Source organism: Bos mutus, chromosome 1, assembly GCF_027580195.1.
Source record: "Bos mutus isolate GX-2022 chromosome 1, NWIPB_WYAK_1.1, whole genome shotgun sequence".
NCBI lineage: Eukaryota > Metazoa > Chordata > Mammalia > Artiodactyla > Bovidae > Bos > Bos mutus.
Genome location: NC_091617.1, coordinates 63,456,082 through 63,469,451, shown reverse-complemented (window position 1 = coordinate 63,469,451; position 13,370 = coordinate 63,456,082). Strand labels below are relative to the sequence as shown.

At 47.2% G+C, this 13,370-nt stretch overlaps 1 protein-coding gene across 4 annotated transcripts in view; it reads right to left on the bottom strand.

The window, feature by feature from the left end:
* PLA1A (phospholipase A1 member A) overlaps positions 1-13,370 on the bottom strand; it is a 42,296-nt gene that overhangs the window by 13,685 nt on the left and 15,241 nt on the right. The window contains exons 6-11 of one of the 4 annotated variants that reach the window (XM_005905434.3): positions 12,655-12,744; positions 10,780-10,947; positions 9,300-9,389; positions 5,606-5,714; positions 2,076-2,240; positions 1,354-1,494 (exon numbers count right to left, since the gene is read on the bottom strand). In XM_005905434.3, the coding sequence (XP_005905496.2) occupies positions 1,410-1,494; positions 2,076-2,240; positions 5,606-5,714; positions 9,300-9,389; positions 10,780-10,947; positions 12,655-12,744 (707 nt within the window). In that variant the 3' untranslated portion in view covers positions 1,354-1,409. Of the gene's footprint in view, positions 1-1,353; positions 1,495-2,075; positions 2,241-5,601; positions 5,715-9,299; positions 9,390-10,779; positions 10,948-12,654; positions 12,745-13,370 lie in introns of those variants that run through there. The other 3 variants (XM_070369938.1, XM_070369940.1, XM_070369939.1) reach the window with 3 other exon arrangements.

The window sequence follows — 13,370 nt, the reverse complement described above, 5'->3', positions numbered from 1 at the left end:
ACTTAAATTATACACTTAAAAATGGTCAAAATTGTTGTTAAGACTTAAGCCAAACCCAGGTGGCTCAGTGGTTAAGAATCCGCCTGCCAGTGCAGGAGCCGCAGGAAGTACAGTTCCCATCCTTGAGTTGGGAAGATCCCCTGCTCCTCCCACGCCGGTATTCTTGCCTGGAGAATCCCATGGACAAAGGAGCCTGGGGGGCTACAGTCCAGGGGGACTCAAAGAGTTGGACACGACTGGAACGACTGAGCACACACACAACACAGGCAAAACCATTCAGTGCAGAGGGATCCAGGAGTACCTGGCTATGGAGAAGGTAGTGAAGGTGTGCGCCATGTCTCTCTGTTCCCACGGCCATCCCAGCCATTCCCACCTTCTCTGCTCGGTTTTATACCCCACATCAACGCGCCTCTTGCCTTCCAGCTTCTGGCTGGAGTCACTCAGTGGCACACCAACAGGAGAATGAGGGAAGAAAGAAGACTGAGGATGGAGAATCTGTTTACTCGGTTCCCTCTCTGCAGGATTGCTGCCCCCTCACTGACCCTTGACCAGAGGTCCTGCAGATCTGTCTGTCTCCAGACTCTGGTGCTTCCTCCTCTGGCCTCTTCAGACACAGAGCACAGCAGCTCCCACTGCCCCCAGCCCCACAGAACTTGCACTGTCCCTCGTGATTTCCTCACTTCCTGCCAACACCTTTGTAAACAGTCCTCTTAATAAATTCTCAAACTACACAATTTGAGTGTACCATCTGTTTCTTGTTGGCCTATGGCTTGATACGAGGTTATTTATAAAGATCAAAGTTTTAGAAACACTGACCCAAAGAAAATCCGCCTATATTCCCCAAAGATTGCTCTGAGCTACTGAAACCTCCCAGATACTCAGAGAAGGCAATGGTAAGGGATGGTGAATGGTGTCATCTTCCTCCCCATCCTCCATTCCCTCTCTTATACCAAGTACTTCTTTTCAGTTGCTATTTTAATGCAGAGTATTCAGCATCTAATGTTTTCGCCAATCATGTAGATTGTAAATCACAGTTTTGTACATAACAGAATTTAATTCCAATAAAACAATTGAATGATTCAGATATTCCATAGTTTTATTTGAAAAAAAAGAAAGTATTTCTCCTGTATATGTTTCTACTGAATCCTAGGTACAGTTGTCCAAGCATATGGGGCAATTGCAGTTAAGCATGAATAGGAAGGTTGAAATGGTATCTTTGTAAAACTCTTTCAACTGACAATGGAGATAAGGCTCTGTAAAATGAGCCCCCTCTCTCCCCTCTAAGGTGGCTATTTATGGAGAAAGTAAACAAGACTTCTGCATTCTTTCTTAGTCTTAAATGGTTTAGAATAAGTTGAATGCCCATCATCCCCCACTCCCAATCCAGGGGGCTGTATCCTGCCCATATACTATATACAGGTTATTTTCAGGTCATGAGACACAGTCTCACTTGCTTGTAAGTTCACTGGCTCAGGTAAGCAGACCATCTTTTTGCTGCAAGAGAAGAGAAACAAGAGGGTGTGTGCTCAGGGCAGGTTCCTGGCGGGTCGGGAGAGAAGGTTCAGAATTGTGAGACCTTGTGTTTCACTGGTGTCAGAGCTACAATCATCTATGGGACGATTACTACAGGAGTCCACCCCTGTCCTCCAAGGGCCAGGTGTGGTAAGACGTACTCCAAATGCCTGCTAGAGGTGGTGCAAAGGGGATAGGAATTCCAGATTCACACCCATGACTGTGACCAGCAGAGGCTGAAGAAGAGGAAATACGCAATGAGCAATCTTTGTTTCAAAAAAATTTTACAGAGAAACTAAATAGAACAGATACATAAAACATATAGATAAAATGGAGTTTCTTGTATTAAAGTGGGAATGGGGAATTAAAGTCCACCCTCTTTGGCTTCTTAGCATCCCAACCCAAGATGGCCCTGCAGGAGGTTCAGGACACCCTGGGTGTCTGTCATCTCCCCATCAAGGAAGCTTACCCTCATGATAAAACTGCACCTCAACAAGTGTCACATCTGAGGTCAGCCTTGGTCCTGGTGGCTGTGTTTGGGGTGGGGTGGATCTGGGGCTTACTTGTCATTGACAGGAAGAGGAGCGGTGCAGAACCTCCCGATGATGGTCGTCTGGTCTTTTTTCCAAACCCGGTGGGAAGCCTGAAGCTTGAGTTTCACCTGGTTTATCTGGCACTGAGGGCTGGGGTGAGCTAGGACTCCTTTCCCAACACGCTGGTGTCTAGGTCTGGAAGGGAAAGGGAAAGTAACTTACTGTCACATGTGTGACCTTGGCTTCCCCTTGGCTCCCATGGGCTCTGTGGGTAGCCTGGTCAGTTAGTTCCTGGGAGGTGGGCACACAGTCCTCTGCATCATCCTTACCAGCATCTCGCCCACAACCCACAGCTTTGAACATGAAGCAAAAAATAGGTGTTGTTTTTGGAAAGTAAACAGGTGGACCCTGCAGCAAAACAATAGGTCCTGGATTTACACATCAGGGTAAGGGTCCTAGTTAGTGATGATCTAAATTCAGATTAGTGAAGATATTTACTCTCGGGTCCATCTAGCTGGAAGCAGAGGTCTCTTCTAGGATGTTGAGTTCCAAGAATTTTGTGTGAAGACTACTCTCTCTATTCAGACTGAGTATGAATGTGTGAAAGTGTGAAAGTAAAGTCGCTCAGTCATGTCCGACTCTGCGACCCCGTGGACTGTAGCCAACCACGCTCCTCTGTCCATGGGATTTTCCAGCCAAGAGTAATAGGCCTTGAGGCCGATCAGAGCTGGGGTGGAGTCCAGGTGTGGTCTCCTTCCGGCTGCGGCTTTGGTGTCACCCAGCCCTAGGTCTGAGCCTCAGCCCCTGCTCCCTGTGCCCTGCCCTGAGCTGCCCCTCGGGGGCAGGCTCCTCTGGGCTCAGAAAGAGGGACCGTGAGAAAGAGGGAGCTCCTGAGGGTGCTGCTTTGCCCTCAGAATGCCATCGGGTGTTGTCTAAGCCGAGCATGGTTTCCCTTTCCTTTCTGGCCTCTGTGTGCTGAGGAAATGTCTTCTGTGTGTACTTTCTAACCCAGGGTTAGTCATATAGTTTGTTTTGTCCTTTTGAGGAAGATCCCATAAAACTTTGTATAAAAGCTATTCCATTTTTTTTTCTTTTGATTTCAAAAGTGTTTATTTCAGAGGAAAAATAACAAAACTGTTCACTTTAAGAGGCTGCTTGGATGGAAAGCTTGGAAACTAGAAGGACTATAAAGGACACTGTGAGTGGTGGCCTGGGGACTTGACCTGGGTCCATTTTCTAATTGGAAGGAAATCTTGGGGTTTCACAAATTTATAAAAAGTAGGGGAAAGACCACACATAAACCCCCTTCCCTTCTTTTCAATTTCTGTTCTGCAAGAAGAAACAAAACCCAAGGAACTGAAGTAATCATGTTCTTCAAAACAGTAATGCAAGTCTCTTTGGGGAGAAGAAGAAGAAATCTTGGGATATCCATTCCAATTACTCAGGAAGCTTCTCAAAGTGTAGGAGGTGAGGCCATGCCTGGAGATTCTACTGTGACTGGCCTGGGGCGGGGCTTGCTATCAGCAGTCTTTAAAGCTCTCCAGGTAAGTCTAACAATCAGCCAGAGTCATTATCATGATTCCTGCAAGTATTGGCTCATCTACCCAACAGAGAGGTGGGTTGGAGAGGTGGTAGAAACATACTTGTAGAAGTTAACATGATCTTGAACTGATCTAATGAAAATTACTCAGCTATCATCTGCAAGGCTTCCGTGGGCACCCCAGGGCTATGTGGGGTCCTGACTGCCCTCTGTCTTGTGCTGTGTGGCCTGGGAGAGTTGGAACCCTGCCTGGTGGCAGAGTGTTTGGTAGCCCAGACGTGCACTCCTCCAAGAGGAAACTCATCTTCCCTGACAGCACAGTTAATGTGCATCCCTGAAGCCCGAGAAGTGTTTCCAAACCCAGATCTGATCCTGTCACTCTCCTGTTTAAAATTTCCAGCAGCTCTCCAAACTGCTCTCAGGATAAAACCCCAAGTCCCTCTCCTGTCCTCCAGGGGTGGCACGGTCTGGCCCTGACTAACCCCCCAGCCTTTTGTCCCCATGCCTGATACCACTGCTCCCAGGGTCACATCTCACGAACCCATGGTCTTGAGGGAAGGATCCTGCAAACCCTTCAGAACTCTACTCAAACATTATTTCTCCACACTTAGCCAGGCTCTATCTTCTTTGTTCTCATAGCCCCTGTCACTGCTGACAATTGTGCATTTGCATGTATGGGCACTAATCACACCCCTGTTTGCACTGCACCCCTCCTGCTGGAAGCTACCTTCCTCAGGCTCCCAGGCATGAGTGGGAGGCTGCTTCAGGCAGTGAATCTGAGCTCCTGCCAATCACTTACCCTTCCCACCCCCGATCCCTACTCGGTTCTCCCAACACCACCTGGCTTTGTCCCTGTAGCCCTGGAGTGGGAGTGACTCCTATTGCTGAGCTCTGCGTTGCTTCCCCATCCTCTGTTGGATCTTCAGTTCTCCCAACATATTTGTAATTAGCTCCCTGTGTTAAAGTCCTTCTGTTGGACTGCCTGGCTTGGGCTCTAGTTTCCAGACTGAACCCTGACTGAGGCAGAGATGTATCTGGTTAGTCTGCTTCCTGCTGCTTGTGAGTAACTAATCAATGGCTTTTTAAAGAAAAAAGCACCATGGCTGAGGTGCTGTCCCCTACTCTTGCCTGGAAAATCCCATGGACGGAGGAGCCTGGTTAGGCTGCAGCCCATGGGGTCGCTAAGGGTCAGGCATGACTGAGCGACTTCACTTTCACTTTTCACTTTCATCCATTGGAGAAGGAAATTGCAACCCACTTCAGTGTTCTTACCTGGAGAATCCCAGGGACAGAGGAGCCTAGTGGGCTGCCGTCTTTGGGGTCGCACAGAGTTGGACATGACTGAAGCGACTTAGTAGCAGCAGCAGCAGCCAGGATTGCAGCTCCCTACAGTTGAGGCTCTCCACCCTCTCGCCTCAAGCCTGGTCCCACCAGCTGCTTGGCTCAAGTGTGACTCCACAAAAGGAAGGAAATCAGCCCCAGTTCCAGGGACTGGCACCACTGGGCATCAACCCCGCTGGCCCTCACCTGGCACTCCCTGGCTAAGTTACCCTCTGCTTGGGAGTCTGCTCTAGTAACTCACTCTGATAGCCCCTCTCCTCACTCCCCCATCCCTCCGCCCAGGAGTAGGGGCTTCCCAGGTTCTCACCAGCCCTGCCTGGGCCAGTGGCCAAGGTCCTCCTACTTGCTGGCATCTCTGATGCCCCTGCCCGAATTCCTGACACAATGTCCTGTCAGGGGCCTAGTCCCCACATTCTCACCCCTCTGTTGGGATGTCCCCTTACTGCTGCCTGCCTGCTATTGTCTGAATACACTCTGCTTGGGCCCAATACTCATCCTGAACCTGGAACAGTTGCCTGGCATGTGTCTGTGGGTCCATCTGTGGTACCTGCCACCCTCACCCCCACCCCTGGCCCAGTTGGCTCCGCCCACCCATCAGTGACCACACAGAGCATGTCCTGGGATGTCTGTGCATGTATGTAAATAGGAGAGAAACCAGCCACACGGGACACTTACGTACATGGTGATCTTGACCGAGGAGGTGACACTGCTGCTAAGGAAAGTGACCGTGATGCAGGTGTCCTTGTTTCTTGGCTCCTGCAAGTGAAACTCCACGAGGCTGTGATGCACTGGGAAACCAAAGCAGAGCAGACAACAGGGCCAGATGTCGGTGGGTGCAATGCATAAAAAATCCCAGAGAGCAGCACAGCAGTTAGAAATCTCACTCTAACACTTAGCAGCTGTGTGACTGGGCACAGTCAATCACAGGTTCTCTGCTTCCTCAAGCCTAAATTGTGTTCAGCAGCTCAGCTGTGTTCTACTCTTTGAGACCCCATGGACTGTAGCACACCAGGCTTCCCTGTCCTTCAATCTCCTGGAGTTTGCTCAAATTCTTGTCCTTTGAGTCGGTGATGCTATCTTAACTATATCATCCTCTGTTGCCAAGTGTAAATTGGGATAACAAAATTACATACCTCACAGTTCTGAATGAGAATTAAATGAGTTAATACATATAAAGTCCTTAGACAGTGTCAGTGCCTAGGAATCATTCAATACGTGATAGTTTTTATTATTACTTGTACTCCTAGAATGTGCTTCTCCTCTCTGTTTGGCAACATTATCCTGATGGTGTGATTCTGAAAACCAGTGTCTATCTTATACTAAATAATTAACTCATAAAATATAGCAACCCCTCCCCGCTAGCACGCGCACAGTGTCAGGAAATACACCATGTGTGCAGGAGATGACTGTGGCCCTCCGTGTGGTGGCTGGGGTCCTGTGTGGCATCTCCTCCCTCCTGGGCAGCACTGAAACTGGGGCTCTCAAAGCTGGTATTGTCTGCACAGACTGGGTGAGCAGCCTGGTTCATGGTGATACCCCTGGTCTGCGGTCCCTCTGTCAAGAGAGGTTAAGAAGGATTGCAGCTTCCCCAACACCCTAGCCCTTCCTCAATAGGGTAAGCCCATCTGGCGGCCCCTGGCTCTGACTTTGGTCTCTGAGCATTTTCACAGACTCCTTTGGTGGTTGGGACATAGCTAGAGAGGTAGTCCTTCACCTCTCCCCTACCTGTACTTTTTCATTTGTTTGTTTTATGGGTGAATATTGGGAGGAGGGACTAAGTGGATTTAGGGAGACAGCCCAAGTTGAAGTAATGATGTGATCCATATAGGCTCATGGGGTTAGCAACTGGACTCCTGCCAAGAACCCACAAGAAGACAGGAGAGCACTGCACTCTGCCCCTCCACAGAGGAGAACATCAGCTGCCACGTCCCCCCTGTCTCTCTTTCTTGGTTGTTTACTGTGGATGCAGTGTGTTATGTTGACGGGCAAGGGCTGAACAGGAGTGGATAATCACAATGTGGGAAAAAAAAAAAGTCTACCTTACATAGCTCTAGGAATCTAATTCTCTGTGCTGAGTTGGATATATCACTTTACCAGCAGATATCAGTGATCCAGACAGTTTCCTAAGGTTCTGCTTATCTCTTCTCTGATTACTCTGGAAGCCCTAGGAGGGCCAGGTCTGCTAACATTGGTGGATGGGAACTGGTAGTGAAATTCCTACCTGCTCTGGGCGTGACAAGGGCAACAGCACACGAGCCCTGGATGGTTTGCCAGGAGAACTGGATCCAAGCTGAGGCCCTGCCGCTCACCAGTTGTGTTGTCTTGCCTAAGTCACCAAACCTCTCTGTGCCTCACTTCCTTCATGTGCAATCAGTAACCCCCAACATCACCTCACAGTACACTGTGAGGAACGGGGTGATGGAGAGAAAACACTTTGGGTGAAACGTTGCTCTACAAGAGGAAAATAGTATTTTTGGAAAAATGATTTTTGGGGAGCAGATTCTCTGTCCATGCTGGCACCTGCCTGGCAGAAGCCAAGGGTGACAGCTGTCCTAGTGAGCAGTGCTGAGGCTGAGGCAGGTCAGAGTGCTGGGGAGTGGGAGCTCGGTGCCACAGAGACCTGGGAGTGGATGAGATGGATGGTACCAGGTGGGCGACCCATACCCTCCCACCAGGAGAGGAGAGGCCCAACTCTGATGCTCAGAATGGAAGGCTCAGAGGATGCAGGCCCCTCTGAGGTCTTTGAACAGACATAACCATACTTCTGGGGCAATGGGGAGGGGATCTCACAACAAATATGAAACAGAAAAAGTCTGGTTCAGTGAATTCCCCTCAGCAGGGATCTAAAAATGCCTTCAACCTTCAGGTGTGCCTCAGGCTCCCTGGCTGTCTAGACGGGGAGGCGGCACCACAAAGCTGCCCTGGAGCTGGAAGTAGAAATGGGAAGTCGGGTCCCTGCAGCCCTGCCTCTGACCCAGACAAAGCATCCTGCCTCAGGCTGACCTCTGAGCAGCGGCAAGGACCCAAGAGTAACTGAGAAAGATGACTGGAAAGAGCAGGTTCTCGGAAGAGGGGTCAGAGACATGAGTGGTGGAGGCAAGCGATGATGGCGTGGAAAGGGTAAAGATTTTGAAGTCAGAAGACCGGAGTTGAATCCTGACTTCTTCACCCTCCCATGGAGCCTTGGGCATACAACTGTTCGGGGCTGGGTTGTCAGAGGAGAGGATGGATGTGAAAAGCCCACAGCTGACCCACTTTATTCTTAAGAAGTAGCCATGAATTCTCTCGAATGAAGTTACAAACACCCTCATCTCAGCTTCCAAATTCTCCCATTGTCAGAGGGAAGGGAATTATTCTTACTGAATCCAGTCACTGTGCAGTGTTTGCCTGTGTACTACGTATTTTATTTTATCCTCACAATTAATTCTTTGAAATAAGGACTGTTTTCCACATAAGTATGTAGAAGTTCAGAAAGATTAAGGAACTTGCTGCTCCTGACCACACAGCAGGTAAACAGAGAATTCGAGAACAATTCAGGTTTGGGTGACCACAGAGCCTGAACTTCAGGCTCTACCAGGAAGGTATGGCCACAAAGATCCCTCCAACAATCAGCCAGACACCAGTGATCAAAAAATCATTTAGAATTAGGGTGGTCATATAATTTCCCACCCAAACCAGCATACTTCTATTCTGAACACACAATAAAGCAGACAGGACTCCAGGATAAAAAAAATATTAGGAAGTATAGCCAACCTAGATAAGATGCAAATACTATAGGAAGGAGGATGGTTCGGCCTTTAATTTATGTTATAGATTCTAAGACACCCTTTTCTCTCACATTAGTCATCATTCACGATCACTGGCATCTTAGCTTCAGTGAAATGCAGTGGTTAGGAGCCACAGTAAACAGTTGAAATATATATGTGAAGGTTCAGTATTCCTCATGAACCCTGACGTAGGAGGGCTGCTAGAGTGGAGACACGCTGGGTGGGCAATGAGGAGGGGGAAATGTGTGCAGGAAGAAGAAACCCAAAAGGTTCTCCCAAATACTACCCTAGAGGGAGAGCCCACACTGGAGGGCAGGATTCCATGGTAGGGTAGGAGGAATGAAGGTCAGTATACTGACCGAAAGATAAGATGCCCCCAGGTTCTTATCCATGGAGCAATGATTTGGGCTGGCTCTGATGAGTCTGGGTTCTATCTAAGCCCAGGAGATGCTGCCCTCCACCTCTCACTTTCCATGACCTTTTTGCCCCCGTTCTTCACCTCCCACTTTGGCTACCACACTGGGCTGGACATAGCCCAGGATGGAGCCCTGGACTCAGCAGGTCAGCAAACTGGCAGAGGTGAACAGGGCGTTCCTCCCTACTCACCACAATACGGAGCCATGGAAGTGGTCAGCAGGTAGACCTTCACCTCCTTGGGAAGTGGCTCTATCTTGACACCACCTTGTTCCACCAGCCCTGGAGATAAAGAAGCAAAGACAGCAGGGCCCTGAGGAGGCCATTTCAGGGTTCGGTGGCACCCAGCCTTTCAGTGATTAATTCATGCACCCGTTCATTCTACAAACAACTGTAGTGAGTCCTGGAATACAGCAACTCCATCCAGACAGGGATAAACACACAAGTAGACAGCAGATACATTCTTTAGATTATCTGGCCCACTCCCAAGGGGTATGTATATGAAATTATGAAATGATGTCTCCAACTTGCAAGACAATCTATATGACAGTTCTTTTAGTGGTATTTGTATCCTGTGCATTGGAGCACAGGAAGTGTTTGAGCTTAAGAAAATGGTTGATAAGTTGGAGAAGGGCTTTCCAAGCAGAAAGTATAGTCTGGGCAAAGGGATATTGGGTGAGGAAACATGAAAAATATTCTTGGAAGTATGAGTAGTTAGCATCCCTGAGGTGTTTAGGAAAAAGGGAAAATCTCGTGGGAGATGAGGCTGAGCAGAGAGTGTAAAGTGGTTGTTAACCATCTGGTCCATCACATGCGTGGGAAACAGTGACATATGCCTGATGAGCAGGAAGTAATGTTGTTTTGCTTTATTATGGGAAACCACACCTACTTTAACATTTTGTCAAGCTGATATTCATTTCATTCATATAAGCAATGGCAGGCTGCTGCAGTTCTGAGTGGCAGCTGGAGGGTGGGAAGTGGGAGAGTGAAGGAGGGGAGGAACCACACATTACCCAGGAGTTTTTCCTGGAACCCTTCAGGCTGGATAACCCCAGGATATTCACAACAATGATCTGCACAGGGTGAGCTGAGGCTGGATCCCTCAGCCTTCCCGAGCCATTCTCTCCAGACTAGCCTGGATCCTCCAGGAATGTGTCCAGGTCAGTCAGCAATTAGGAATCCCTCCAGCTGGCACGTGGCCTCACACCTCTAAGGCAGGCAATGTGTGCCAGTCTTAGGGATTTCCCCATAGCACTTGGATTTCAAGCCTATCAGGAACTGGAGAACGGCTGGCCTAGCACGGAAGACCATGGTGCACAAAGACTGTGGTGTGCATCAGGTGCAAGAGTGGGTGCAGGGGGTCTGGACCACACTGATGCTTCTGGAGAGCATCCTGAGGTGGACTTGCGGGTCAGGGTCTCGGTGTGTGTGAAGGGTGTGCACAGACTGCATATGGCATCAGGAAGCACTACAGAGGGCGGGGGGTGGGACACAGCAAGCTAAAGGCCACCTTCAAGGCGAGAACACCTTCTAGCTGAATTTTGAACATTACTTAAATTTTCTTTACCCCGCTTGAAAAGACTTTTTGACCATGGGAGATCAGGACTTGAAGAGGTGTCAAGGCTTGGACTCTCCCCAAGTTGTCAGAGGGAGTCAAAAGAGGAGCATTTACCGATTCTTGGACAGGAAAGAAGAAAAGGGTTGAAACAATCCAGACACTGTCCAGCAAGGAAGTCCTTGTAGTTTGTACAAGGGAAGGCCACCAGTGGACAGGAGTTCTCCAGGGCGCTGATGTAGAGGTGTACAGCCCTCATATGATCACAGATCAGATAACTGTAGCCTGAACAAGGCCAAAAGACACAACCAAGGTTTCAGTTCAAGATACATGGAAACTCCCTCCATGCTACTTACTGTAACTCTATTGAACGTTATAGTCCAACAGGCTATAAATACATGGGATATCCCCCCGAGCCACATTTTTGAAATATTGATGAACATGGTTTTTAATTTTTTTCGAATTGATTCTTTTTTTTTTTCTTTTAACTAAGCTTAACTTACCAATAAAATTGCTTACTTAGAGACCCATTCTTCCATGATCATGCAGATTCTCTTTTGGAAAATGGGAGCATATGAACAGTTGGCGATCCTGACCCTACTTCTCAAAATGGATATTGGTCTGTACATTTTTGCCTTCTTCAGCATCACCCACACAACCAATTTTATTCAACCTCATTAAACCCAATCCAATAAAGAGACAATCGAGGGAGTCAGCAGCAGCTCGTGGTCCATCTATGAAAGCCAACCCAATGACTGACACACTGAATCTGCCAAATGTCCCAACACAACAAACACTTGGTTTCTCATTATTGTTGTTGTTGACTATTTTAAAATTTGTGATAATTCACACTGAATGAATTTGCTGGGGCTAGGAGGTTCATAGTGAGCCATAACTCCAGCATTTAAGGTCTTCATACTCTGCCTTCACCTTGGGACCCCCACACCGGGACCAGAACCAAGCCTGAGCTGTGTGCGGATTTTCCCTTCCCCGATAGTTGGGACACTGTCCGTGGCCAACCCCCTTCTAGCTACAACAGGGAGCTGGAAGACACAAACTAAACCCTTCTCAAATTGTGTTATGAAGAAAAAAATTGAAAGTGACCAACTAAAATGCAAAGAAATTTTCAAAAGCCATTAAAATCAAACCATCCAATCTGATCAGAATTGCTGAAAAAATTATGAATTATTAAAAGAAACATGATTTGGAAAATCAGTGAATTTGATAAGTTGGATTAGTGGTTACTCAACACGATTGTCAAAAGAATCTTTAAAATGATAAAATTTTGGTAAGGCAGGAAAAGGTTAAAAACATAGTATTCAGAAATCAAAACTCCTGTATGAAATGTTGATAGGTTAGCTACATTCATGAGAAGAATATAAGAAGACTAAACAACCCTTAATGCTTAGCTTTTGATAAATTTAAAATTGTTTAAAATTATGCTAAGAACATAAGCAATACATCCAAAAAGAACATTCCAGAAGAGAAAACTTAGAAGAGAAGATATGTATATTCATTGAATGTATTCAAGAAGATTATCTTGAAAGCAATTTTGGAGAACTTAAATTTAGTTAGTTTGGGGAAATGGTCGTGCAGTGAATTGAACCTTCAGCTAGCTAGCTTTGGGTGCATCAGCCTGGTTCTGACACAACACGGCACTGCAAAGGATGTAGCTGGTGTGGACTCTGCCACAAAGTGGGGCCCAGGAAGAAGAGAGGTTATTGGTTGAGGGATGGTGGATAATGGTAGGGCCTAAGACATAGGGAGGGAACCTAAATATGGAGCAGTCTTTTAATTTCAGGCAGTCTTCCCCTAGAATTCCTTGTCTCCATAGACATCCATTCAATAAGTGCTGAGTAAGCTTGATGGGACATAGCAAAGGACACTGTCAGGAAGACTCCTGTGGCTCACACTGGCTGACTCAGCACAAAACCTGTTGATAAAGTCCAGTCTCTGGAGCAGCCAAACACTGAGTATTTCTGGCTTTCTGACCTGCATAAATGGAAGTGGGACAGCCAGGCTGGTCTTGGCCCCCATTGATGAAGTAGTCCACATGTCCGACAGGAATCCGAATGCCCAAATCTGCAAGAAGGCAGAACCTTGTTACCCTCTTCCTTCAGGGGCCATTTTCCAGGTCCCCATAGCAGGGTTTACTGGCCACAGAGTCTGAAGTCTGACCTTGGGCACCCACCCCTTCTCTGTGCTGAATGGGGGCCCACTTATTCCTAAATGCTAGAAGATGACAGAACTAACTAGCCCTTAGATGGTTTTCTAAGAGGTTTTGTCATGCTGAAAGGAAGCTAAGAATAAATTCATAAGAAGATACTCATATTTGCCTAATAAAATCAAGAAAAATATCCCTTAAGTTTTTATGAATCAGTAAATGTTATAATAAGCTTGGTAAATTTCCTTGTTGAATAGTTTCTATTTTAAGTAACAGTTCAGATATACATGTGTGAGACCACATTTCCAGTCTCTTACATGCTTTTGTGCTTCTATGACTTAGAAGAAATATAATCTGACTACAAAGAGATGAGTTTGTGACATAGTAGCCTTTATCCCATCAGTGTGGCGATATCTGACCCCTCAAAATCAGTCCAATTCAGCTGCCAAAAACCATGACTTTCTCTGTCATATTATTTGTCACAATTGCAAGCAGTGGAGTGTGTGTTACTGTTTTAATGTCATCTATCCAGGGTTTAAGTGAT